The sequence below is a fragment of the Erpetoichthys calabaricus genome, chromosome 12 (assembly GCF_900747795.2).
Source record: "Erpetoichthys calabaricus chromosome 12, fErpCal1.3, whole genome shotgun sequence".
Lineage (NCBI taxonomy): Eukaryota > Metazoa > Chordata > Cladistia > Polypteriformes > Polypteridae > Erpetoichthys > Erpetoichthys calabaricus.
Genome location: NC_041405.2, coordinates 151335753 through 151362735, shown reverse-complemented (window position 1 = coordinate 151362735; position 26983 = coordinate 151335753). Strand labels below are relative to the sequence as shown.

At 41.7% G+C, this 26983-nt stretch overlaps 1 protein-coding gene across 1 annotated transcript in view; it reads right to left on the bottom strand.

The window, feature by feature from the left end:
- Window positions 1-3259: 3259 nt before the first annotated feature.
- The window catches only part of plvapb (plasmalemma vesicle associated protein b), a 54349-nt gene continuing 30625 nt past the window's right edge, over window positions 3260-26983 (bottom strand). Inside the window, exons 4-6 of the mRNA XM_028816568.2 lie at window positions 18503-18560; window positions 9649-9710; window positions 3260-3655 (exon numbers count right to left, since the gene is read on the bottom strand). Coding sequence (XP_028672401.1) covers window positions 9652-9710; window positions 18503-18560 — 117 coding nt within the window. The 3' untranslated portion in view covers window positions 3260-3655; window positions 9649-9651. The remainder of the gene's footprint in view (window positions 3656-9648; window positions 9711-18502; window positions 18561-26983) is intronic.

Genomic DNA, 26983 nt, shown 5'->3' with positions numbered 1-26983 from the left:
TCAAATCCATCCATCCATCCATGTTCCAACCCGCTGAATCCGAACACAGGGTCACGGGGGTCTGCTGGAGCCAATCCCAGCCAACACAGGGCACAAGGCAGGAACCAATCCCGGGCAGGGTGCCAACCCACCGCAGGACACACACAAACACACCCACACACCAAGCACACACTAGGACCAATTTAGAATCGCCAATCCACCTAACCTGCATGTCTTTGGACTGTGGGAGGAAACCGGAGCGCCCGGAGGAAACCCACGCAGACACGGGGAGAACATGCAAACTCCACGCAGGGAGGACCCGGGAAGCGAACCCGGGTCCCCAGGTCTCCCAACTGCGAGGCAGCAGCGCTACCCACTGCGCCACCGTGCCGCCCGTAGGCTCAAATCCAATTTATTTATTTATTTATTTTGTTTGCCTTAGCGTGACACAAATCTGACATATTCAGGGCTGCACTGATCTTTTTAAATCCGATTTGAGACACTTTCATATGTTGTCATGTGAACAGTCAGATCAGAATTCATTTGATTTTTTTGTTTTATTGTTTTGTCTGTACACATAGGATGAGCGTTGCCATCATTAGCCAGCAGCGCAGCAAAACAACAATGGAGGAGAGCTACAGCTGTGACAACGGTCACCGTCCCTTCACTGCCGGGGTTTTCAATGCATACTGTGGCACGCGGCTGGGGGTGGCACCCAGCCGGGACGCCCAGGAAGACAGGAGGAGGGCTCATGCCTCCTCCAGACCACGAGGGGGCGACCGCCCTGGTTCCTTTGGGGGCCACGGGTGCAGGGCTTAGAAGCCCAACCCTGTAGGGACCCGTGGTCTCCGCCAGGGGGCACCCCCATGCCTGAAGGACCCAGAATCCCAACACTTCCACCACACCAGGAAGTGCTGGGGGGAAGAAGACTGGGAACACCCGGAGGGCTTCCGGGAACACAGCCGGCGCTTCCGCCACACAGGGGAGTGTCGGGGATCACCTGCAGCCCATCCGGGTACTTATAAAAGGGGCCGCCTCCCTGCAAAGGAGGACTGGAGTCGGGTGAGGAGTGGACAAAGTTTGTGTGCAGGAGAGTGGAGGCGGCCTGACGAGGAGGCAGAGACTGAGAGAGGCCTGGACTTTGGGGGGTTTGGTGCTTGAGGCACTGGGTTGTGCACTTTATTGGACTGTAAATATGCAAAATAAACGTGTGGTAGACTTAAGAATGGTGTCCGTCTGTCTGTGTCCGGGCTACTTCTCACAATACACTACCTACTAGCACATCCATTTTGTCGGTTTTAATACCACCAGTCATCTTACAAACACAGGTGACTCGCGCACAAGCGTTTCAGTGTGCACATTTCGGACTTGGATGCGTTCGCGTTGCGTTAGATACAGCAGGTCACTTCTCATACTTATGAATGTGAACCAAATCTGAGCAATGAGGTGTGTAATGTGAAGGTATCCCAGAAGCCCTTTGGTCATCTACCTAATGCTGCTTCTGATGGTCCCAGATGCTCCTAACATTATTTAAACTGACCCCATTACCTGCTTGTTAAATTGGGTAGCAGGGGTTGCATAACATTCCTACAAAGGAGGCAGTGGGAAAATGACCTCCTATTAATAGGAAAGAAACGACCCTTTGGAAGACCTAAAACACACTCCATCACATTCTTAAACGTGCTTAGTCTGGTTCAGGGTCACTGGGGGTCATTGGGCACAGTGCTATTGCATTTCCTGTTAACACACAAACCCACACTCCCATGGGACCAGATTTGAATCAGTAGTTAACCCTAACATGCACATCTTTTGGAAATGGGAAGGAAAATCCACAAAAACACAGGGCCAAAATATTGCAGTCCTTACAAAAGGTGGAAATGACGCACAATATCAGGACTAATGCTGCGTTCAATCTGAAGTGGGAAGCTGGACTTTCCGAGCTCTTATGTTCTTATCACTTTTACACCAACCTTTGCTGACTGCTTGTGTTCTCATTTGCCAGGCTCATCCTTGATTAAGTTATTGGTGGATCAGGGTTCAAGCTGGCAGAACGTGTGGAGCTAATCTGGACTGTCACAAATGATAGCATCGGTGGGATACATCAACCCCTGCTAATTGTTAGTGTCCTCATTTGCCCAGCTCATCCTTGATTATGTTATTGGTGGATATCAGTATAAGCTGCTAAGCAAGTGTGGAGTCAACCTGCACTATGACAAATGGTGGCAGCCGTGGGCTACACCAATCCTTGCTGACTTTTTGTGTCCTCATTTGCCCAGCTCATCCTTGATTACGTTATTGGTGGATCAGGGTTCAAGCTGCCAGGACGTGTGGAACCAACCCAGACCATGACAAACGGTGGCAGCTCTGGGATACACCAACCCTTACTGACTGTTTGTGTTCTCATTTGCCCAGCTAATCCTTGATTACATTATTGACAGATCTGGGTTTGAGTGACCAAGGGAGTGTGGTGCCAACCCAGAGTGTCGCAAATGATGACAGCAGTGGGATGCACCAACCCTTGCTAATTGTTTGTGTTCTTATTTGCCCGGCTCATCCTTGATTACGTTATTGGTGGATTTTGGTTTAAGCTGCTAAGCAAGCGTGGAGCCAACCTGCACCATGACAAATGGTGGCAGAAGTGGGATACACCAACCCTTACTGACTGTGTCTCGTTTGCCCAGCTCATCCAAGATTATGTTATTGGTGGATCAGGGTTCAAGATGCCAAAAAGCATGGAGCCAACTTGGACTGTCACAAATAGTGGCAACAGTGGGAATCACCAACCCTTGCTAATTGTTTGTGTCCTAATTTGCTTGGCTCATCCTTGATTACGTTATTGACGGCTCTTGGTTCGAGCTACTAAGCAAGCGTGGAGCCAACCTGGACCATGGCAAATGGTGGCAGAAGTGGGATACACCAACCCTTGCTGCCTGTTTATGTCCTTGTTTGCCTGGCTTATCCTTGATAAGCTGATCGACAGATCTGGGTTCAAAATTCCAGGGTCCATGGTGGCAACCCAAACCCATCACACTATACAAAAGAAAAAAAACAAAAAAACATGGGGAAGGGGGGTTTAGGCAATGCAAATTTTAATTCATTTTTTTTTCCCAAATTCACTTTTTCTATTCCAGGGAGGTAGACAGCTGCAGGATTATCTGGGAGTTTAAAAAAAAAAGGAACCAAACTTGGGCAACTGAAAACAAATGGAAAATTCCACATTCCAGGTCCTGGCAAGTGAAGCTTACAGAAGAGCAGAGAAGAGTAAGATACAAATATTGGATCATTTTTTCTGATCATGATTTTATTATCTTCATACAATAAAAAAAAAATAATAATGAATTGTCAGATAAAAGTGACATGTTTCAGTTACATCTATTTACATTTGAAGTGTAAGTGATGAATAAACCAAACCTATATACGTATAATAAAAGTGTATTGTTATCTCAAAGTGTTCTTGCATAAACCAACTTGCCTCTCGGAAGCTTTAAAGTATACACACTCTCCTGACCCGGTTGGCACTTCTGCCCAAAATAATGACGCCAGTGAGTGCAATGCAGATGGAGAGGTAGTTCAAATGCTCCTGCTTTTCAGTGACACGATGATGATGATGATGATGGTCTTGATGTTGCTTTTCCTTTCTGTCATTCTGATCACATTTGATTTTAAAGCAGCCGTTCTATAATAGAAGAAAACGTTTAAGTTTTAGTTCAGTTTAATCTCACTCTGTAGGCGTAAACGGCAAGGCTGTGCATTCAGTCCTTCCTGATGCTGACTGAGTATATACTGTGCTCATAATTACAACATCAAATTATCAAACTTGTTTAATCCAATTTATAGTCCCTGGGACCACTGTGCCTTCAAGGGGGTACTCCGGCCCCTTCACTTTCTTCACATTTTGTTATGTTGTGCTAAAATGTTTTGCCCAGTGGGTGCTGGGTGGCCTTGGCCTTGGGACCCCTGCAGATTTTTATTTTTCTCCAGCCCTCTGGAGTTGTTTTTTATTTTTTTTGTCCTCCTGGCCATCAGACCTTACTTTATTCTTTGAGTGCCTGCCTAGAATTCCAACAGCTAAACTTGAAAGAAGTGGTGAGGCGGCCTTCTGCTGTTATGCACCTAAAATCTGGAATAGCTGACCAATAGAAATTCTCCAGGCTACTACAGTGGAGCACTTTAAAAAACTGATAACAACCCCTTAGTTTAACATGGCTTACTTATAGCTTCATTATAGTGTAACCCTGATATTCTGTACAGTATATGCATTTAATTATCGTTTTTATCATGGCTCCATAATCCGTATTCACCCCTACTTTTTCTGCTGTTCTTTTTCTGGTTTTCTGTGGTGGTGATCTGTGCCCCCCACCACCTGATCAAAGCAATGTGATGTTCCCTACATTGATGGAATGAAGGCCAGAAGTCCACATGACTGTCATCATTAAATTCTTCCACGTGATTCCTGAAAGCCATGAGGACTGATTGAGATCTTTGATGTTAGGTAGAATGCCCAGTGTGGGCTGGGTGGTCTCGTGGTCTTTGAACCCCTGCAGATTTTGTTTTTTTTTTCTCCAGAGTTTTTGTTTTCTCTGTCCTTCTGGTCATCCACCCTTACTTTTAGTATTGTTAATTAGCATTGCCTAAGTTTATTTTTTGTTTTTTCTGTCCTCCTGGCCATCGGACCTTACTTTATTCTTTGTTACTTAGTGTTGTGATGTGAGGTTTTGCCTATAACTTGATAAATATTTTGTACATCTTTATTTGTAACTTAGGCAAAGCAATGTAATGTAAAGCAATGTAATATTAGTGTTACAGTTATTGATAATAACAGCAATAGTTTGATGGACCTTCGTCCCTTCCCCCGACCAGGAAAGGGTCTCTTTGAATTTTACAACAGAGTTTGGGGGGACAGTTTAGCAAGTGTTTCTCTGCTAAAGTCTTCCAACCCCTGCAAGAAAGCCAGGCTGCCTAACTGCTAAGTTTTACTTTAATATATGGTCTTGGGGGGTGGCAGGTATTAAGATGTTCTTGTCCCCCATTGGTCTGAAGTATGGCTGTTTGAAATTGGCTTGGATCAAAAGCTTTTAAGTACCATGTCGTCCTATTGGCTCTAGGGGTTGGACAGAACATCTATAAATCTGCTTGCTTAACCTCACACTCACTCTCTCTTACTAACATCTGATGAAGAAGCATCTCTTACCAAACCGATGAACTGAAAGGACAACACAATGGAGAGAACAGCTCAGCAGCCATATTGAACAGACATTTGGCTGAAAGCTGACTACAAATGAACTAGAGACATTTTTAAGTAGATAGATCGATGTTAGTATAGTAGGCAGGATTAGATAGATGTTAGTATAGTAGGCAGGATTAGATAGATGTTAGTATAGTAGGCAGGATTAGATAGATAGATAGATAGATAGATAGATAGATAGATAGATAGATAGATAGATAGATAGATAGATAGATAGATAGATAGATAGATAGATAGATAGATAGATAGATGTTAGTATAGTAGGCAGGAATAGATAGATAGATAGATAGATAGATAGATAGATAGATAGATAGATAGATAGATAGATAGATAGATAGATAGATAGATAGATAGATAGATAGATAGATAGATGTTAGTATAGTAGGCAGGAATAGATAGATAGATAGATAGATAGATAGATAGATAGATAGATAGATAGATAGATAGATAGATAGATAGATAGATAGATAGATAGATAGATAGATAGATAGATGTTAGTATAGTAGGCAGGATTAGATAGATAGATGGATTAGATAGATAGATAGATAGATAGATGTTAGTATAGTAGGCAGGATTAGATAGATAGATAGATAGATAGATAGATAGATAGATAGATAGATAGATAGATAGATAGATAGATAGATAGATAGATAGATAGATAGATAGATAGATAGATGTTAGTATAGTAGGCAGGATTAGATAGATAGATAGATAGATAGATAGATAGATAGATAGATAGATAGATAGATAGATAGATAGATAGATAGATAGATAGATAGATAGATAGATAGATAGATAGATGTTAGTATAGTAGGCAGGATTAGATAGATAGATAGATAGATAGATAGATAGATAGATAGATAGATAGATAGATAGATAGATAGATAGATAGATAGATAGATAGATAGATGTTAGTATAGTAGGCAGGATTAGATAGATAGATAGATAGATAGATAGATAGATAGATAGATAGATAGATAGATAGATAGATAGATAGATAGATAGATAGATAGATAGATAGATAGATGTTAGTATAGTAGGCAGGATTAGATAGATAGATAGATAGATAGATAGATAGATAGATAGATAGATAGATAGATAGATAGATAGATAGATAGATAGATAGATAGATAGATAGATGTTAGTATAGTAGGCAGGATTAGATAGATAGATAGATAGATAGATAGATAGATAGATAGATAGATAGATAGATAGATAGATAGATAGATAGATAGATAGATAGATAGATGTTAGTATAGTAGGCAGGAATAGATAGATAGATAGATAGATAGATAGATAGATAGATAGATAGATAGATAGATAGATAGATAGATAGATAGATAGATAGATAGATAGATAGATAGATAGATAGATAGATAGATAGATAGATAGATGTTAGTATAGTAGGCAGGATTAGATAGATAGATGGATTAGATAGATAGATAGATAGATAGATGTTAGTATAGTAGGCAGGATTAGATAGATAGATAGATAGATAGATAGATAGATAGATAGATAGATAGATAGATAGATAGATAGATAGATAGATAGATAGATAGATAGATAGATAGATAGATGTTAGTATAGTAGGCAGGATTAGATAGATAGATAGATAGATAGATAGATAGATAGATAGATAGATAGATAGATAGATAGATAGATAGATAGATAGATAGATAGATAGATGTTAGTATAGTAGGCAGGATTAGATAGATAGATAGATAGATAGATAGATAGATAGATAGATAGATAGATAGATAGATAGATAGATAGATAGATAGATAGATGTTAGTATAGTAGGCAGGAATAGATAGATAGATAGATAGATAGATAGATAGATAGATAGATAGATAGATAGATAGATAGATAGATAGATAGATAGATAGATAGATAGATAGATAGATAGATGTTAGTATAGTAGGCAGGATTAGATAGATAGATGGATTAGATAGATAGATAGATAGATGTTAGTATAGTAGGCAGGATTAGATAGATAGATGGATTAGATAGATAGATAGATAGATAGATGTTAGTATAGTAGGCAGGATTAGATAGATAGATAGATAGATAGATAGATAGATAGATAGATAGATAGATAGATAGATAGATAGATAGATAGATAGATAGATAGATAGATAGATGTTAGTATAGTAGGCAGGATTAGATAGATAGATAGATAGATAGATAGATAGATAGATAGATAGATAGATAGATAGATAGATAGATAGATAGATAGATAGATAGATGTTAGTATAGTAGGCAGGATTAGATAGATAGATAGATAGATAGATAGATAGATAGATAGATAGATAGATAGATAGATAGATAGATAGATAGATAGATAGATAGATGTTAGTATAGTAGGCAGGATTAGATAGATAGATAGATAGATAGATAGATAGATAGATAGATAGATAGATAGATAGATAGATAGATAGATAGATAGATAGATAGATAGATAGATAGATAGATAGATAGATAGATAGATAGATAGATAGATAGATGTTAGTATAGTAGGCAGGAATAGATAGATAGATAGATAGATAGATAGATAGATAGATAGATAGATAGATAGATAGATAGATAGATAGATAGATAGATAGATAGATAGATAGATAGATGTTAGTATAGTAGGCAGGATTAGATAGATAGATAGATAGATAGATAGATAGATAGATAGATAGATAGATAGATAGATAGATAGATAGATAGATAGATAGATAGATAGATGTTAGTATAGTAGGCAGGATTAGATAGATAGATAGATAGATAGATAGATAGATAGATAGATAGATAGATAGATAGATAGATAGATAGATAGATAGATAGATAGATAGATAGATAGATAGATAGATAGATACTTTATTAATCCCGAGGGGAAATTCACATTGGTAGGAGTGAACGGTGAAATAGATAATATAGATAAAAAGGTAGAAAGATAAAGCTGTACATGGAGCTGCTGGAAAGGCTGCCACTGAGTCATATAACATGTAATATAGTCATATAACTAACAAGTCTGTGTGCCGCCTGAAACTACACATTACCATTTAATCAGGTTGTATGGTTGCCAATATTCAAATGTACTTTGCATATTGTTATAATTTATGAATATTACCAATAATTCATTGTTTAAATTGTAGTTTAACTCCTGCTTGCCTTTTACTACACCTAACTGCCTGAGGTTATAGATGTAGAAGGGACGGTGGGGAGACGTTATCTACTATAATACCTTATAAACAGTGGTAAGTCTGTGAGATCTGAGGCGTTCTGACAAAGGCTACACATTAATAATACAAAGGGGAAAGTAGAGCAATATAATACTCTACCAAGACAAAACACTTAGTATTGCCTAATCTTATTTTTATATTTGTATTGTTTCTAAACTTTTCTTCATCTTGTAAAGCACTTTGAGCTACATCATTTGTATGAAAGCGCACTACAGAAATAAATGTTGTTGTGGCAGTGTCAGGGACTGGGAGGCTAGACTGGGTTGAAGGAAACAATTATTGCAAATTTAAAAGTGGAGACCCCATTCTGGGTGGAAAACTGAAATCTGAAAATTCACTGTTGCCACTTCAGATTTTCCAACATATAACCCAGAGCGGGACACAAAATGCAGAGATGTCCTTAATAAAAACCTGCTGCCAGAGCATTGCGGACTCTGACTGCGCCAAAAGTTCACCTTCCAACGGGACAAAGACACTAAATACAAAGTGAAGACCACACAGGAGCGGCTTAGGGTCGACTCTGTGAATGTTCTTGATTGGCCCACCCACAGACAGGACTTTAACTCTGAGCGAACATCTTTGGGGAGACGTGTTCATTGATGTTCTCCATCCAACCTGACAGAGCATGAGAGGATCTGCAGAGAAGAACAACACAAAATCCCCCCAAATCCAGGTGTGTGAAGCTTGTTGTGTCAAACTCAAGAGGACGGCTGGCTGGAATGGCTGCCAAAGGGTATGGGTTCAACAGAGTACTCAATAAAGCGTCTGAATACTCACGTCAGTGTGAGATTTCCATTCTTTATTTTAATTAAATTTGCAATAAGTTCTAAAGTCCAGTTTCTCGTTGTTATTCAAGGGTATTGACTGTTGCTTGATGTGAGGAAAAGTGAATTGAAATGATTTTAGCACAAGGCGGCACCACAACAAAATGTGAAAAGAGGAGAGGGGGTCTGAAGACTTTCTGAAGGCTCTGTGCATCAGACTCCATGAATTTTATAAATTCCGCACATTTTTTAACAAGTAGGGTAACTTAAGCTCTAAATAAATATTTTCTTTGATTACATTTTTTTAAATTAACAGTCTCTGCCCACAAATTCGTTCCTTGCGTCGGTTGACATTTTTGCTTCATCTTTCTTTGGCCTCATCGGCCTCCTTTGCAGCCATTCATCCCATTCCTCTCGTCACACGTCGACTCACCTTTTATTTCTGACTTCCTTGGGCGAAGTCCTGCAGTGCTTTATAGTGTGCGTTATACTCTCCTGTCGATAGAAAATAAAGAACCGTTATGACACGTGCACACACGGCTTTAACAGACACAGAAAGGTCACTCTGGCTGAGCTTCAGAGTATCTGTGTGGAAATGGGAGAAACTTCCAGAAGGCCAACCGTCCCTACAGCACTCCACTAATCTGCGCTTTATAACGGAGTGGTTAAGACGACACACTGGAAGTTCGCGAAATTTTCTAGTCTGGTGAAACTAAGATGGAACTGGCTGGCCGCATTTGTAAGTGTCATGTGTGGAGGAAACCGGGCAACGTTCACCACCCGTGCAATGCCACTCCAATGGTGAAACACGGTGGTGGCAGCATCAGGAACTGGGAGGCTAGACAGGGTTGAAGGAAAGAATTACCGTATATACTTGCAGATAAGTTCTCCCGCGGATAAGTCGGGGCTTGATTTTTATCGTATAATTTCCGGTATTTTATAATGTCGGTCGTATAAGACGAATGCGGAAAACTCATGCTGTTGGTACAAGAGATTATGATCTGCTAACACCCACCTGAGAGAGTAACCACGGAGCACACGGCCTTCTTTTTCTTGTGCCTACGTGACCACACGGTAATACCCAAACTATTCCGAAGCAACGTTTGCACTGTTTTGTGTTTTTTGTATTTTACACCCTCATTCACCTTTATCGTAAGAGCTTCCCTTATGTACGATGAAGCGTTCGATCAGAAGAAAATATGAAACTGGTTTTAAATTAAAAGTCGTTGAAGTGGCAAAAGAAATTGGTAACGGCACTGCTGCAACAAAATTCAATGTGTCCGAGAAACTGATGCGACATTAGGGACCTATAGGTAACTATGTTCCACCCGCACTAACTTTAAGATAGATAGATAGATAGATAGATAGATAGATAGATAGATAGATAGATAGATAGATAGATAGATAGATAGATAGATAGATAGATAGATAGATAGATAGATAGATAGATACTTTATTAATCCCAGGGGGAAATTCACATACTCCAGCAGCACCTTACTGATACAAAAAAAACAATATTAAATTAAAGATTGATAATAATGCAGGTAAAAACAGACAACAACTTTATATAATGTTAACGTTTACCCCCCCGGGTGGAATTGAAGAATCGCATAGTTTGGGGGAGGAACGATTTAAGGTTAGTATCTGTGGTTGGGATAGGCCAGTCTAATAATTTAAAATTCAAAAATTAAGTAACCGGGGCAGCTGCGTCACAATAATAGAAAAAAAAACAAAAAAAAAATGTCATATTTTTGAGCAGGCATATAAGTCGGGGTCTGATTTTATGATCGATTTTTTGGGTTTCAAGACCTGACTTATACGTGAGTATACAGTCATCCCTCACCTATCGTGGGGGTTACGTTCCAGAGCCCCACGTGATAGGTGAAAATCCGAGAAGCAAAAACCATATGTTTAATATCGTTATTTTTATATTTTCATGCTTGGGTCACAGATTTGCACAGAAACACAGGAGGTTGTAGAGAGACAGGAACTTTATTCAAACACTGACAAACATTTGTCTCTTTTTCAAAAGTTTAAACTGTGCTCCATGACAAGTCAGAGATGACAGTTCCATCTCACAATTAAAAGAATGCAAACATATCTTCATCTTCAAAGGAGTGCGCATCAGGAGCAGAGAATGTCAGAGAGAGAGAGAGAAAGAGAAAAGCAAACAATCAAAAATCAATAGGTGCTGTTCGAGCTTTTAAGTATGCGCAGCACCGTGCGGGAAGCATATCGCTTGACAAAGCAGCCGCAAGTAAGGGAGCAATGTGTTTTTTGAGGAGCGTCCGTATCCTCTATGGCAGTGGTCCCCAACCTTTTTGACAGCAAGGACCACTTTATTAGATGCAAATTTTTCCACGGACCGGTTTTGGGGGGTCGGTCAGTTTTATACACAATTTACATAACATTTCTATTATTATTAAGTTATTAAGCAGTTCGCATACGTTTTCAACCCAAGATTTTTCTTCTTTTTTTGCCATTCCTACAGATTGCACATCACAAACATTAACACTGCTATCTTTTTTCGTGTCTATAGGAGGGTGACAATGAGTTAAATTCCAATGGATGTTTTTCAAATGTTAACAAGAAATAAGCAAAAGGTATCACTGAAAACCACAGAAAACAAAAACAGCAAAAAAAAAAAAAAAAAAACAGTACGAGGAAAGTTCGAAGAAAGAGATTTTTTTTTACAATGTTTCTGTTTGGGGATCGTTGTGCAAACGTGCACATCTGAGCTGCGACCACAGATCTAACTGCTCTGTGGATGATTCGTTCAAGCATTTCAAGGTCACTTTGTTGTAATGAAAGTATCTGTTGAATGTACTTCGTAGTAACGCGATTTCTATAGACTCGTGTCATATGGGGAAACTGTCGGGACCATAAAAATATTTTGTTGTAATAGTCTCTCACCTCGGTCTCTCTCCTCTCTCTACGCCGCTGCAAAGCCCCGCCCGCCAAGCGTTCTGAGAAGTCTGGGTGAGTCTCTGTTGCCAGCAGTTCTCTCGCGGCCCGGCTATCAGACGGCTGCGGCCCGGTAGTGGGTCACGGACCGGTGGCTGGGGACCCCTGCTCTAGGGGTGCAAACAGCCCCCGTACTCACAATATATTTGAGGAGTTTTATTTAATATGTAATACATGCTCTGATTGGGTAGCTTCTCAGTCATCTGCCAATAGCCTCCCTTGTATGAAATCAACTGGGCAAACCAACTGAGGAAGCATGTACCAGAAATTAAAAGACCCATTGTCCACTGAAACCCACGAACCAGCGAAAAATCCACGATATATATTTAAATATGCTTACATATAAAATCCGCGATAGAGTGTAGCCGCAAAAGTCAAAGCACGATATAGCGAGGGATTACTGTATACGGTAATTACGAATTTAAAAGGAGAGACCGAGACCCCATTCTGGGTGTAAAGCTGAAATCTGAAAATTCATTGTTGCCAGTTCAGATTTTTCACTAGCCAACGTATAACTCAGAATGGGACGGAAAGTACAGAGATATCCTTAATGAGCACCTGCTCCAAGAGCACTTTGGACCTCTGACTGCGCCTAAAGTTCACCTTCCAACAGGACAATGACACTAAACACAAAGTGAAGACCACACAGGAGTGGCTTAGGGCTGCGACTTTAACTCTGAGCGAACATCTTTGGGGAGACGTCTTCATTGATGGGCTCCATCCCTCCTGCCATTCCAATGGTGAAACATGATGGTGGCAGCGTCAGGGACCGGGAGGCTACACAGGGTTGAAGGAAAGAATTATTGCAAATTTAAAACTAGAGACCCCATTCTGGGTGGAAAATGAGAGTAATGAGAGTTTGGAATATGAAAAAGAAATGAGAGCATGGACAGGTGCAGTCTGGCACATTCATGAACATACTGCCATCCCAGAAAAGTCGCACAGCAGTCATTCGTATACAGACATGGACAAATGGGTTGGTTCCCTTGCTGTCTGCCCTTCTTGAGAAGTGATGACATGAAAAGCCATTGCCCCCTGTGTACCTGCATGTCATTAATATGTCATCAAGTAAAACAAAGCAAGTGTGACAAGAGATCAGGTGTGGCTTATTCTGCAAAGAGATTCTAAAATGGCCTGGACACATTCATTGGGACCCCTGGAAAAGATGCTAGAGAATTGGATTTGAGGGATGTTTCAAACCAGCTGTTTTCTTGCATTCGTATCACACACATGTCACCAATCGTGCAATCAGTCATTCCGCCGATTTAAATGGAGAAAAGTCGTCACTCTGCTGCGTGGTGTCATCATGTGTCCCACCCTGAATGTGGAGCAGAGAAAGCAAAGGAGAGACTTGTGTGAGGAGATCAGAAAGAAAATGACAGACAAGCGTGTGAAAGGCAAAGGCTAAAAGACCACCATCTCCAAGCAGCTTGATGTTCCCGTCATGATAATTGCAGATGTTACAAAGAAGTTGAAGGTCCATTTCCTAGAAGTTTGCTGTGCAACTGCCTTAGGCAGACATTTTGTTTCCCCAAGCGCTCCAATTTGTCCCCTATGATTGGCACTCTCTCAGTTCAAGGATCCGTATTTTGTTTCCTTATTACTAGTTTGGGGAGGTTTGCTGTATTTTATTATGATATTCGTTCTGTCTTTGTCTTGGTGGCACAGTGGTTGGCACTGCTCCCTTACAGTCAGATCAAATATTTGGCTGCAATAATCGATTCAGAATTTTTGTCCAACTTTTCCATAGCCTTCAAGAACACGTAATCCACCCAGAATCCTTCTCCATTGACTTCAATGCCAATTGTGGAGTTTGGAGAAGTTTCAGTGATTTTGTCTAACTCTGGGCGAAGTGAATTATACGAGGTGACTCTCAACCTTTGTGGTTTCAGGACACATGTTTTTTTTCCTCTTTAAGTTCACTGACACCCAACATATAATACAGATAGAGAGAGGGGAATAGTATCACGTAGCACCGTTCGGTAGATGGGGTTTGAGGCAGTGGGTTCAGCAGCTGAAATGGCTTTTTATTTTTGTTTTTCTTCATCGATGGCCAAGTTGGCAATGATCTTATAGTAGGCATGTGTGAAAGTTCTGCACATAGCTGCTACATCTCTGCGATATCATGTTGGCTTTGCAAAGCATCATTGGATGCTTGGTGAAAATAAGCCGGCCATAGGATAAATTTCCAGGAAAACATTTGGCAAACATTCTACCCCTGAATTTCAACAAAAGTTGACATCAGCCCTGAAAGAGTTAATTATATACTGGATGGAGTGGTGGCTCTGAGGCTAAGGATCTGTGCTGGTATCCAGAAGGTTGTCGGTTCAAATCCCCGTTGTGGTGGACACCCGGGACGCCTTGACAATGAAAGCACGTGTGGGAAGAGAGCATGTCCAGGACATTATCTCCCTTGGAACACTAGAGGGTAGCCCACCTGGTTTGCACAGGTTTGAAGCCTGTGGCCACTGTCAAGGGTGTTGTGGGGTACAAAATCTGTACATTTTGGTTTATATTTCCAATATATTTTGTTCAAGACAAGACAACAGATGAACTACATTCAGGACAAATCAAAGCAGGTCTTCTTCCCAGTTATATATCACTTTTAAAACAGCTGTTCCAACAAAGAAAGGAAGACATGCTGGTGGCTCAGGCTATCAATTACTTCATAACCTGAGAAACGATGGACATCTAATTATTTTACAACCTGGGAAAGGAAGACCTGCCGATACCTCAGAGAACATAAAAAAAGTTTTATTGTTTAGAAAAACGGACAGTGAATTCATTCATCATATTGACAGCCAGCCAATCAGAATATCTAACAATCACATCTTGCAAAACTCCCCGGTAGAATTTTAGAATAAATATGCCTCATCTGAAGAGCGATACAGGAGGGTGGAAGAAGAAGGGATGAAGACGTCAGAAGAGAACAGAGCGACGTCAATGTGTGGCCATTTCCATCCGATCATCAGAAAAGCATCATGAATAACTACGAGTGCTAGATCACAAGCCACCTGCAACATTCATCCTTGTCATCTTTACTTTTTCGTAAACCTTTTCTAAAGACTATATATCTCCAGACTTTTCTGTCAGTCCTATTTTCTATTATTCTTTGTTCTACTGGTATTATTATCTATACTAATAAAAAGCAAAGCCTTCACTGACTCACTCACTCACTTACTCACTCACTCACTGACTCACTGACTGACTGACTCACTCATCACTAATTCTCCAACTTCCCGTGTAGGTGGAAGGCTGAAATTTGGCAGGCTCATTCCTTACAGCTTACTTACAAAAGTTAGGCAGGTTTAATTTCGAAATTCTACGCGTAACGGTCATAACTGGAACCTCGTTTTTGTTCATATACTGTAATAGACTGCAGCTCAATGGCCGTGGGAGGCGGAGTTGCGTATCACGTCATCACGACCCACGTAATCACGTGAACTGACTGTGAACGCAGTACGTAGAAAACAAGGAAGAGCCCCAAAGAGCACTGAAGAAAACATTCATTACACAATTGAGAAGGCAGCGAAACAATAAGAAGCGAGCGAGTGACGCATACAAGCATATTCATAAGTGCAGCTACTGTGGAAACAAAGCATGGTGTAAACCGTAAGTTTAAATTAAGTTTATAGAAACGCTCCCGCTGCCGTTTGCAATACCATATTCACGACATACAAGTTTAATGAGAAGACACGAGGTATAAACGAGACTTTGGATCACTTTGTAACGGAGTTAAAATTGCTGTAGCGAGAAACTTTTAAGTGCTGGGTCTTAGCTAACATTAAATAAAGCCGTGGACATTGCAACATCACACAAGAGAGCGGCTCACGTGAACTGACTGAACACAGCACGAGTGATCACTCATTACACAATTGAAAAGGCAGCGAAACAATAAGAAGCGAGCAAGTGACGCATACAAGCATATTCATAAGTGCAGCTACTGCGGAAACAAAGCACGGTGTAAACCGTAAGTTTAAATTAAGTTTATAGAAACGCTCCCGCTGCCGTTTGCAATACCATATTCGCGACATACAAGTTTAATGAGAAGACACAAGGTATGAACGAGACTTTGGATCACTTTCTAACAGAATCCGCGGATTACATAAAGGAAATGGGTACCTGAACAGAAAAGTGAGTCTACACAATAACTATAACAATCATAATAAACGAACAATAAAACAATACAGAACCTCTAAGCAAGGAGAAAGGACGGCCTTATATGGCGTTCGTTTATAAAACAGCAGGGATATATATGTGTATGTATGTCTATATATATATATATATTATATATATGTAGATATGTATATATATATGTGTATATATATGAAGATATGTAAATATGTATATGTATATATATGTGTCTGTATGTGTATATATATATATATATATGTGTGTGTTTGTATGTATGTATGTATGTGTGTATATATATATGTATGTGTATGTATGTATGTGTATATGTATATATGTATATGTGTGTGTGTACATATGTGTGTATATGTATGTGTATATATATGTTGATATGTGTATATATATATATGTATATATATGTGGATGTGTATATGTATATATATATATATATATATATATATATGTATATATATGTATGTGTATATATGTGTATATGTAGATATGTATATATATGTATATATATGCTTACATAACCTCTTTAACACACTACTTCTCCGCTGCGAAGCGCGGGTATTCTGCTAGTTCCTGTAATACATACCACGCTGCTTTTAACTTTCTATGCTTTGTCTTAATGTCTAGAGTGATTGGAGTAACAAGGTAGATTTCTTTGAGCACCTGGGGCAGCTGGAGATTTGCCATTACCTCTGTGCTGCAAGGTTTATTAAGGCTGAGGGTGTGAGCTCTATCTTATAGTAGGGAACAGGACGTAAAGTAAGGCATTCTTGGCTGATAAATGGCCTATAGTCAGGAACGCTGAGCCTTTGTTTGTTTGAATGTATTCTTGGAGTCCAAAAGTAATATTTAGGTTTGAGATATCATTAAAACATTGTATGTTGCGCATGCCGAAAATAAGTAAGTCTCTTGAAATGCTGAGAGTGTGACAGGCTGTGTTATTCCTAAGGCACTCGTGTAGTTTAAAGTGCTAGTAGTTAACCACCTGTGTGTATATCATTCATGGGGCACTGTTGAGCTTCTGTGTGTATGCGTATAGCTGTGTATGTGTGTGTTAATCTTAAAGTGCAACAGTAGACCAACCCGGTAATGAACTTGACGAATACACTTACCCTTGAAGAAAACAGGTAAAGGGTAAGTAGAGGGAAATACTACGATAATACAAGGTGGCATCTAGTTGTTTGCCGAGCCCTGTTTGGCAGCACTTCTGCCACACCCGGAAGTGCTGCCAGAAGAAGCTTGTTGGACACCTGCTTCCAGGTGGTGTCCTATAAAAGGGGCCACAGTCAGGAGGAAGAAGGACGAAGCTTGTGAGGAGGAGTGGAGGCGGAAGGACTGGCAAAGGGAAGGAAAGAAAAGGACTGTGAACCGTGTATTTTGGGCTGAACTGGTGCTGTGCTATGGGGAATCAGAAAACGTGTCTCCCCACTGAAATAAAAGTGTGTTGTGTACTGCACTTGTGTCTCTGCCTGTCTGTGTCGGGTTAGGGTGGCTGTACGTGCCCCTGTTGCTGCCAACGGGGATCCTTGAGCAAGTGTTGGGCGCTGTACAATGGCTGACCCTGCGCGCTGAACCCAAACGTTATGAGAAAACTTAACAAATTCCTAATACAAGAAATAGTATAAAGGAAATAAAGAAGAAATAAAAGAAATATGTACAGTATATGAAAATAATGTACAAATTTGTAAGTGATTATATGTGTAAGGTATGAATGATTAAGTGAATCATTTCACTTAAACGGGTAGTTCAAAAGAATCAATTCAGTAAGTTGAATCGAAATTCCCAGCACTATTGCAAAGCAAATACATGAGCAGCCTGACGGAGTACAACAGACATATGCAGACTACTAAATCCTTAACAGTAACCCGGTTAAGGGTTTACATGGCCACATACTCAGATTATTCAGGTTTCTCAGAGGCCAGGGTTTACATGGCATTTTAGAAATCAAAGTTCTGTGAATAGTCGAGACATTGAAGCACATGTAAACACACTAAGTGATGGGGGCACTGGGAGAATGAAGATTGTTTAAGCACATTACTGTTTTCTGAGAGCTTCTAACCAAATCCTTCAAAGGGTACCAGACAGTCCAACAAGATGCAGTGCTCACGTCAAACAGTTAATCGGTGTATCTCAAACAAGGTCAAAGGAAAACATTCAAGTAATCTGAAGAAAGAACTTACTTAATGTGTTTGATTCCGCACTTGAAGACCCTTGAGGGAAGCCAGACAAAGGAGGTAACTGCAAAGAAGAGAAGAAATTAGGTTTGAGAGAATACAATACTATCACACACGTGCGCTTGGGGAACAACTTACAGGCCGAGTTGATGACAATATTACCCCAGGCCACCTGAGGGCAGTGTGCAATAATATATAATATCTCTTCTTGTTTCCCCTCTGTAGAAAGGAAGACTGATGTGCCACCATCCATGATGTCATTACCGCGTATCGCCCAACTGTACCTGCCACTTCCTCCCAGAAACCATTGTATCCGGAGCCACTTCGCCTTGGGGCAGACTCAGTCTCCATTTCAGTGCTTACTGTTACCACTCGTTTTCTTCGGCTCTTTTTGCGCACCCTTCAATATACAGGGTTTGCCTTCAGATGCCCCAGACCCTTTATGAGCTTCTTTTGTGTTTTCTCTTACACTACATAAGAACATACATAAGAAATTTGACAAACGAGAGGAGACCATTCAGTCCATCAAGCCCATTTGTTTAGTCAATAGCTCAGCTGTCCCAATAAATTACTTACTAATAAGCATTGAGTTTGCCTTTTAAATCTTTTATTTTTTAATAATTGTTTTGTAGTCAATGATGTCATATTTTTGTGACATAGTGGCAGAATGTTAAGTGTTGCTGCCTTTGCTGATCCAGCGTCCAGAGTTCAAATCTGGCACTCTGTTGTTGTCCATGTGGAGCAAACACATTCTCCCTGTGCCTATGTGGCATTACCAGAGTGGTGCCGGCTAACTGACGTAGCAATTCTAAATTGGCCCAGTGTGGGTGTTCATGAGAGCGAGCATTTGATGGACTGGTGACGTTGTCCAGGCTGGCACCTGATGCTGCCAGGAAAGGCATTGGCTCCCTGCTAAGCTAATTTAACACTTACTACAGTGCATCCAGAAAGTATTCACAGCGCATCACTTTTTCCACATTTTGTTATGTTACAGCCTTATTCCAAAATGGATTAAATTCATTTTTTCCTCAGAATTCTACACACAACACCCCATAATGACGTGAAAAAACTTGACTTGAAGTTGTTGCAAATTTATTAAAAATAAAAAAATTGAGAAAGCACATGTACATAAGTATTCACAGCCTTTGCCATGAAGCTCAAAATTGAGCTCAGGTATCATCCTGTCCTATCATCCCTGATCATCCTTGAGATGTTTCTACGGCTTCATTGGAGTCCACCTGTGGTAAATTCAGTTGACTGGACCTGATTTGGAAAGGCACACACCTGTCTATATAAGGTCCCACAGTTGACAGTTCATGTCAGAGCACAAACCAAGCATGAAGTCAAAGGAATTGTCTGTAGACCTCCGAGACAGGATTGTCTCGAGGCACAAATCTGGGGAAGGTTACAGAAAAATTTCTGCTGCTTTGAAGGTCCCACTGAGCACAGTGGCCTCCATCATCCATAAGTGAAAAAAGTTTGAAACCACCAAGACTCTTCCTAGAGCTGGCCGGCCATCGAAACTGAGCGATCAGGGGAGAAGGGTCTTAGTCAGGGAGGTGACCAAGAACCCGATGGTCACTCTGTCAGAGCTCCAGAGGTCCTCTGTGGAGAGAGGAGAACTTTCCAGAAGGACAACCATCTCTGCAGCAATCCACCAATCAGGCCTGTATGGTACAGTGGCCAGACGGAAGCCACTCCTTAGTAAAAGGCACATGGCAGCCCACCTGAAGGACTCTCAGACCATGAGAAAGAAAATTCTCTGGTCTGATGAGGCAAAGATTGAACTCTTTGGTGTGAATGCCAGGCGTCACATTTGGAGGAAACCTGGCACCGCTCATCACCAGGCCAATACCATCCCTACAGTGAAGCATGGTGGTGGCAGCATCATGCTGTGGGATGTTTTTCAGCGGCAGGGACTGGGAGACTAGTCAGTATAAAGGGAAAGATGACTGCAGCAATGTACAGAGACATCCTGGATGAAAACCTGCTCCACAGCGCTCTTGACCTCAGACTGGGGCGACGGTTCATCTTTCAGCAGGACAACGACCCTAAGCACACAGCCAAGATATCAAAGGAGTGGCTTCAGGACAACTCTGTGAATGTCCTTGAGTGGCCCAGCCAGAGCACAGACTTGAATCCGATTGAACATCTCTGGAGAGATCTTAAAATGGCTGTGCACCGACGCTTCCCATCCAACCTGATGGAGCTTGAGAGGTGCTGCAAAGAGGAATGGGCGAAACTGGCCAAGGATAGGTGTGCCAAGCTTGTGGCATCATATTCAACAAGACTTGAGGCTGGAATTGCTGCCAAAGGGGCATCGACAAAGTATTGAGCAAAGGCTGTGAATACTTTGTACATGGGATTTCTCAGTTTTTTTATTTTTAATGAATTTGCAAAAACCTCAAGTAAACTTTTTTCACGTTGTCATTATGGGGTGTTGTGTGTAGAATTCTGAGGAAAAAAATGAATTTAATCCATTTTGGAATAAGGCTGTAACACAAAAAATGTGCAAAAAGTGATGCGTTGTGAATACTTTCCGGATGCACTGTACATCTTTGGGTAAAATTTGTACTGGATTGTATTTGAAAATCAGTGAAAGTCTCTTAAAGTTCATGTGCTTAGTATAATCATTTGAGTTTTCAATCATTTCTTCAAACTTAAAAACTTAAAAATCCCACAGTTTGTATAACTTCTAAAAAATGTTTATCTTGCCATATCTTTCGGGTCAGTTTTGACCCACCATTGACTTTAATGGATTTTCCACCATGTGCAGCGTACGTAGCTGAGTTTGTTGAGGGTTTCCAAATAGTTCAAATGCAACTACCAGAAAGGCAATTCAGGAGTTAATATGACTTGTTGTACAAAAAGACAGCACCGTTCAAGTGTCCTCGTTTTAAAAATTTAAAGGAAACTGTTCACACAAAAAAAAAAAAATAAGGAAATAAGTTGATATACACAATCAAGGGAAAAGGGGAATCTAAATTATTCTACTTGAGGCTTAGGCATCTGGGTTATATTTCTTAAGGTTTCTATGTGTCATCTCATTCAGTGCACATACGTGTATCCGTCAGAAAACTGTATGCCCTTAGGGCCGATCTGACTAACAGTTCACGTTTCTCTCCAGCTGTCTAACTTTAACCTCCTTAACGCTAAACCTGTAAAAGCTGTGCTAAAAGCGTCACTTCCGAGTGTCGCTCAGGCAACTGTATAGAAACGTCTTGCATAAGACCTGAGGATTACTTGGGCTGTAAAAGTGCCAACAGCGTTAGTACCGAGTGTTACTCGGGCAATGGTGTAGACGCGTCCTCTCTTAGCCACATAATGACGTCTCATGAGAAACGCCTCTCATCAGCGGTGATGACCAAGTGAATCTGTCTTCAGGTAGTGAAAATGAAGCTGAAAGGGATTTTGGGAATCTGATGTGCAGTGTGCTGCTCATTATTAGTAGTAGTAGTAGCAGTAGTATTACTATACAAAATTAGTATTATTTGTATCATTATTATACTTTCTACACTTTTAGTGTTTGCACGTTTTACACTACAAAGATGAGATTTAATAAAAATGTCATTTTTCAAGCCAAAAAATGCAACGCTTTTTACGTGTGGAATGCTAAGGAAGCAAATCTAAAGGTTATTCTGTCGTCACACAGAGCTAACATTAAGAACATTCCATTGCTTTCTGGCTTGTAGGGGGTTAAACTGTATCTTGCATTATCATAATTTAAGCTACATTATAATTAAATTTAAACTAAGCAAAAAGCTAAGGTAAATTTAACATTAACGCCCTTCGGATGAGATGTAAAACCAAAGTCCTGACTATCTGTGGTCATAAAAGATCCCTGGGCATCCCTTGTAAAGAGTAGGGTGTATCCCAATGTCCTGGCTAAATTGCCCACCATGGCCTAGTTATTCTGGACCCTAATCATCCCCGGTCTCTATAATTGGCTCTCTCTAACCACCTAGCAGATCATGTGTGGTGAGTGTACTGGTGCAGAAATGGCTGCCGTCACATCAACCAGGTGGATGCTGTACATTGGTGGTGGTTGAAGTGGCTCCCCACTCTCTACGTAAAGTGCTCTGAGTAATGAGAAAAGCGCTATATATACTGTACATCCATCTATCCATCCATTATCCAACCCGCTATATCCTAACTACAGGGTCACGGGGGTCTGCTGGAGCCAATCCTAGCCAACACAGGGCGCAAGGCAGGAAACAAACCCCAGGCAGGGCGCCAGCCCACCAAAGGGCATGCACACACACACACACCCACATACTAAGCACACACATTAGGGACAATTTAGAATCGCCAATGCACCTGACCTGCATGTCTTTGGACTGTGGGAGGAAACCAGAGCGCCCGGAGGAAACCCACGCAGACACGAGGAGAACATGCAAACTCCACACAGGGAGGACCCGGGAAGCGAACCCAGGTCTCCTAACTGCGAGGCAGTAGCGCTTACCCACTGCACCACCGTGCCGCCTTATTTTTTTCATTTCTTCTAAAATATATGATGTAGTGCCCTGTAACCTGTATGTGTGTATGCGAGACCATCAATTATGTTAAATAAACCCCAGGCAGGGTGTCAGCCCACCGCAATATACTGTACATGTGAAGAAGAATTATCCATCCATCCATCCATTTTCCAACCCGCTGAATCCGAACACAGGGTCACGGGGGTCTGCTGGAGCCAATCCCAGCCAACACAGGGCATAAGGCAGGAACCAATCCTGGGCAGGGTGCCAACCCACCGCAGGACACACACAAACACACCAAGCACACACTTGGGCCAATTTAGAATCGCCAATCCAGCTAACCTGCATGTCTTTGGACTGTGGGAGGAAACCGGAGCGCCCGGAGGAAACCCACGCAGACACGGGGAGAACATGCAAACTCCACGCTGGGAGGACCCGGGAAGTGAACCCAGGTCCCCAGGTCTCCTAACTGCGAGGCAGCAGTGCTACCCACTGCGCCACCGTGCCTCCAAGAAGAATTATTATTATTATTATTATTAACTGAAAAGATTTGGCTCTTGCAGGGTAGTTTATCTGCTCATAACCCATAAAAACACTGTAAATGTCATCTGTCCTAAAATGTAAGGTCCCGCCACATTAGACAACTTTTCCAGTGATTTTCAGATGTATGTAATGTTAGCGAGTCGGAGAAAGGCAGCGGCACTAAGTCACTACTTGAAGACATTATGAGGGTTATGAATCATTTGCTAATAGCTGGAAGACTTACAGCCTACTTTTTCTTTATTTTATATTGCGTGTCACTCATGCGTGTCATGGGCTCAGTTGAGGTGTTTAATAACCTGCTGAGACTACAGGGGGCGCTATCAAGTCAAGTCAAGTCAAGTTGGAGAGCATGTACTGGTACAGCGCGTTGCCGCACCCACCACACGACGAAACAACTCGGGATCCCATTCTGCATACCCCCCCAAGGAAGACATGCGGTCCAGTCCCACCCTCCGGAAATGACCCTCTATCTGCTGTGGCCAGGTGTGACGTGGGCGACCCCTTGGGCCTGGTTCAGTCACTCAGGTCCTCAACAATGAGGGTCCAGTGAGCCAGATCACCCTCGGGTAATGGCGCCACAGGGCCGTAGTGCCATAACTGACGCTCCCTCACAATTTGCCTCATTCAGGACGCCGTCAAACCAACGGGACCTATGGATTCTCCAAAGAGACACATAAAGGAGTCCAGTCTTCATCTCAGGTCACTGGATAGCATCCATGTCTCGCAACCATATAGCAAAACAGGGAGCACCAGAACCCTAAAGACTTGGTAACTCGCTAACATTTTTTGTTTATTTACAGAGAAGCCCCCCACCCCACTGTGAGGGTAATGGCCACCACCCATTCTGGTTCAGCCGCCCAGAGGGAGGTGTCATTACTGGATGTCAGACTGAACTCTGCTAGCACTCTGACCCTGGCTAACCAGCTCAACAATTTCATTTTGTTTCACTTTGATACCCCGCATATGACCGGAAGCACACGCCAAAGAGCTTATCTTTTTGTTTTGCCTTTTCTGTCTGCGGACAATAAACGGGACGACCCGGTTGGCACCCCACATTTTCTAGCATAGTGGAGCTGTCGTTCCTGCACATGGTCATAAGGGTAATTCACCGGGTGTATCATAACCAGGTGCTTGTGCTTATCCCTAAACCCCGTTGCTGCTCAGACTGTGCTGTGCATTGAGTTCTGCGGAGGTCGTTTTTATTTCTTTCTTTTTTTATTTTTTTTTGGATTATGGGTCCAAAGCTGAAGATCAAACGTTCAAAGGGTCATTTCATTTTCTGGTTTAGGGAGCCTCTCCCAACAACAATCAGACACGAGGCAAATAAGCAGAACCTGCACAGTCCCACCAGCCCGTCATCCACACTCACATCAGCTCCGACTCGCATCTCATCCTGACAACTTGACCGTGGACTCTGGAAGAAATACGACATCCCTGGAGAACAGTCGCCCGATTCAGCACCAGAGTAGGGACCGTCCGCTTTGGGTGACACTTGCCACGTACAGAATGTTTTGTATTAAAATGCATAACCGCCGCCATTTTGCTAATGTTGTATTCAACATAGTTGAGGTCTGAAAGTTCAAACTGTTTAAAACTATAAGTTTCCAAGTCATATTTCAAAGGAGTAGGGTGCCCAGGAGTTATTTAACTCTTCTTCTTCTTGCAGCAGTCCTGCATATTAAGTGAAACGTTTCATCTGAAAAATTGCCATTTTCAACAGACGTATTCTTTTCAATGTGGCCGGAAAACAAAACAGCTCCTTTGTTCCCAGAAGATTCTCTTGGGAAAGGTTTTCCATATCAAAGTAAAGGGACTCGTCAAACGGCAGTGCTGCTCTCTGCCTCCCTTTACTGTTTCTCTTAGGATCTGAAGCAGTCCGTCAGCGAATAAAATGAATCGAACTTGAAACTTCTGTGGGGAGCTTCCTCGATTCGATGTCATTGGAGATGCCAGGTCAGAAAATACTCAGAGACGCGGGGGGTTGTAGCCATGAATCTGTCCTTTCATTTGTATAAATAAATGTGTGCTTATTTCAATCTTCAAGAGTTTCACCTGCTGTTTGCTCTGACATTACGCATTCTGAAGTCCTCGGCAAATATAACTCATGTTTACCTCGGAGAGCCGCCACTCTTATACCAGAAACGCTTTACACTTTCTAGGTGCTCAGGTCTTCAGCTGAAGCTCTCTGTGACATTTTGTAACATACAGTAGCTGTCTGGCAATGAAGCGCCTACTCTTGGGTAATGGCGGGTGGGCAATAGCAGTGAAGAATATCCATCCATCTGTCCATTTTCCAACCCGCTGAATCCGAACACAGGGTCACGGGGGTCTGCTGGAGCCAAACCCAGCCAACACAGGGCACAAGGCAGGAACCAATCCCGGGGAGGGTGCCAACCCACCGCAGGACACACACAAACACATCCACACGCCAAGCACACACTAGGGCCAATTTAGAATCACCAATCCATCTAACCTGCATGTCTTTGTACTGTGGGAGGAAACCCACGCAGACACGGGGAGAACATGCAAACTCCACACAGGGAGGACCCGGGAAGTGAACCCGGGTCTCCTTACTGCGAGGCAGCAGTGCTACCAACTGTGCCACCATGCCGCCCAGTGAAGAATACAATAATCCCTCACTTATCGCGGGAGATAGGTTCCAAGGCCGACCGCGATAACTGAATTTCCGCAAAGTAGGGACACCATATTTATTTAATTATTTAACTTGTATTTGGACGTTTTTAAACCCTCCCTGTATTGTTTACAACCCATCATTTACTCTATTAAAAACAGGGACAACTGCTAAGCAATATGAAATCAGTAGATAAGTTTACACTTACTGTATAGCGAAGTACACGTAGCAGCTTGTAGGCGGTCATGACGTCGTCGACCTTGTTGCAAAGATTCCTAAAGCAGATTCCATCCAGACTACTGCCTTATCACGTCCACTTGCAACTCGTTTTGCACCCTGGTTAAAGGACACTGCGGCTGTAGATCTTATATGCTTTTCCTCCTTTTTAAATAAAAAGAATCGATGTCCTGCAGCGGTGTAGCTGTTCCCTTCCTTCAACATATCCAAAACTTTTACCTTTTCTGCAATCATTTGCATCTTCTGTTGGTGCTTGGACACGGCCCCTGAAGCATTAGCACGTTAATGCTGAATGAGTGAGATGAGACTTCCTGGTTAATGCAACACTCCGTCACTGAGCCAATCAGCAGCACACAGGAACTTAACTGCGTGCTCTGATTGGGTAGCTTCTCAGCAATCCGCCAATAGCATCTCTTGTATGAAATCAACTGGGCAAACCAACTGAGGAAGCAAGTAAAAAGACCCATTGTCCGCAGAAACCCGCGAAGCAGCGAAAAATCCGTGTTATGTATTTAGATATGCTTACATATAAAATCCGCGAAGTCGTGAATCCACGAAAAGTGAACCGCGAAGTAGCGAGGGATTACTGTAAATATATTC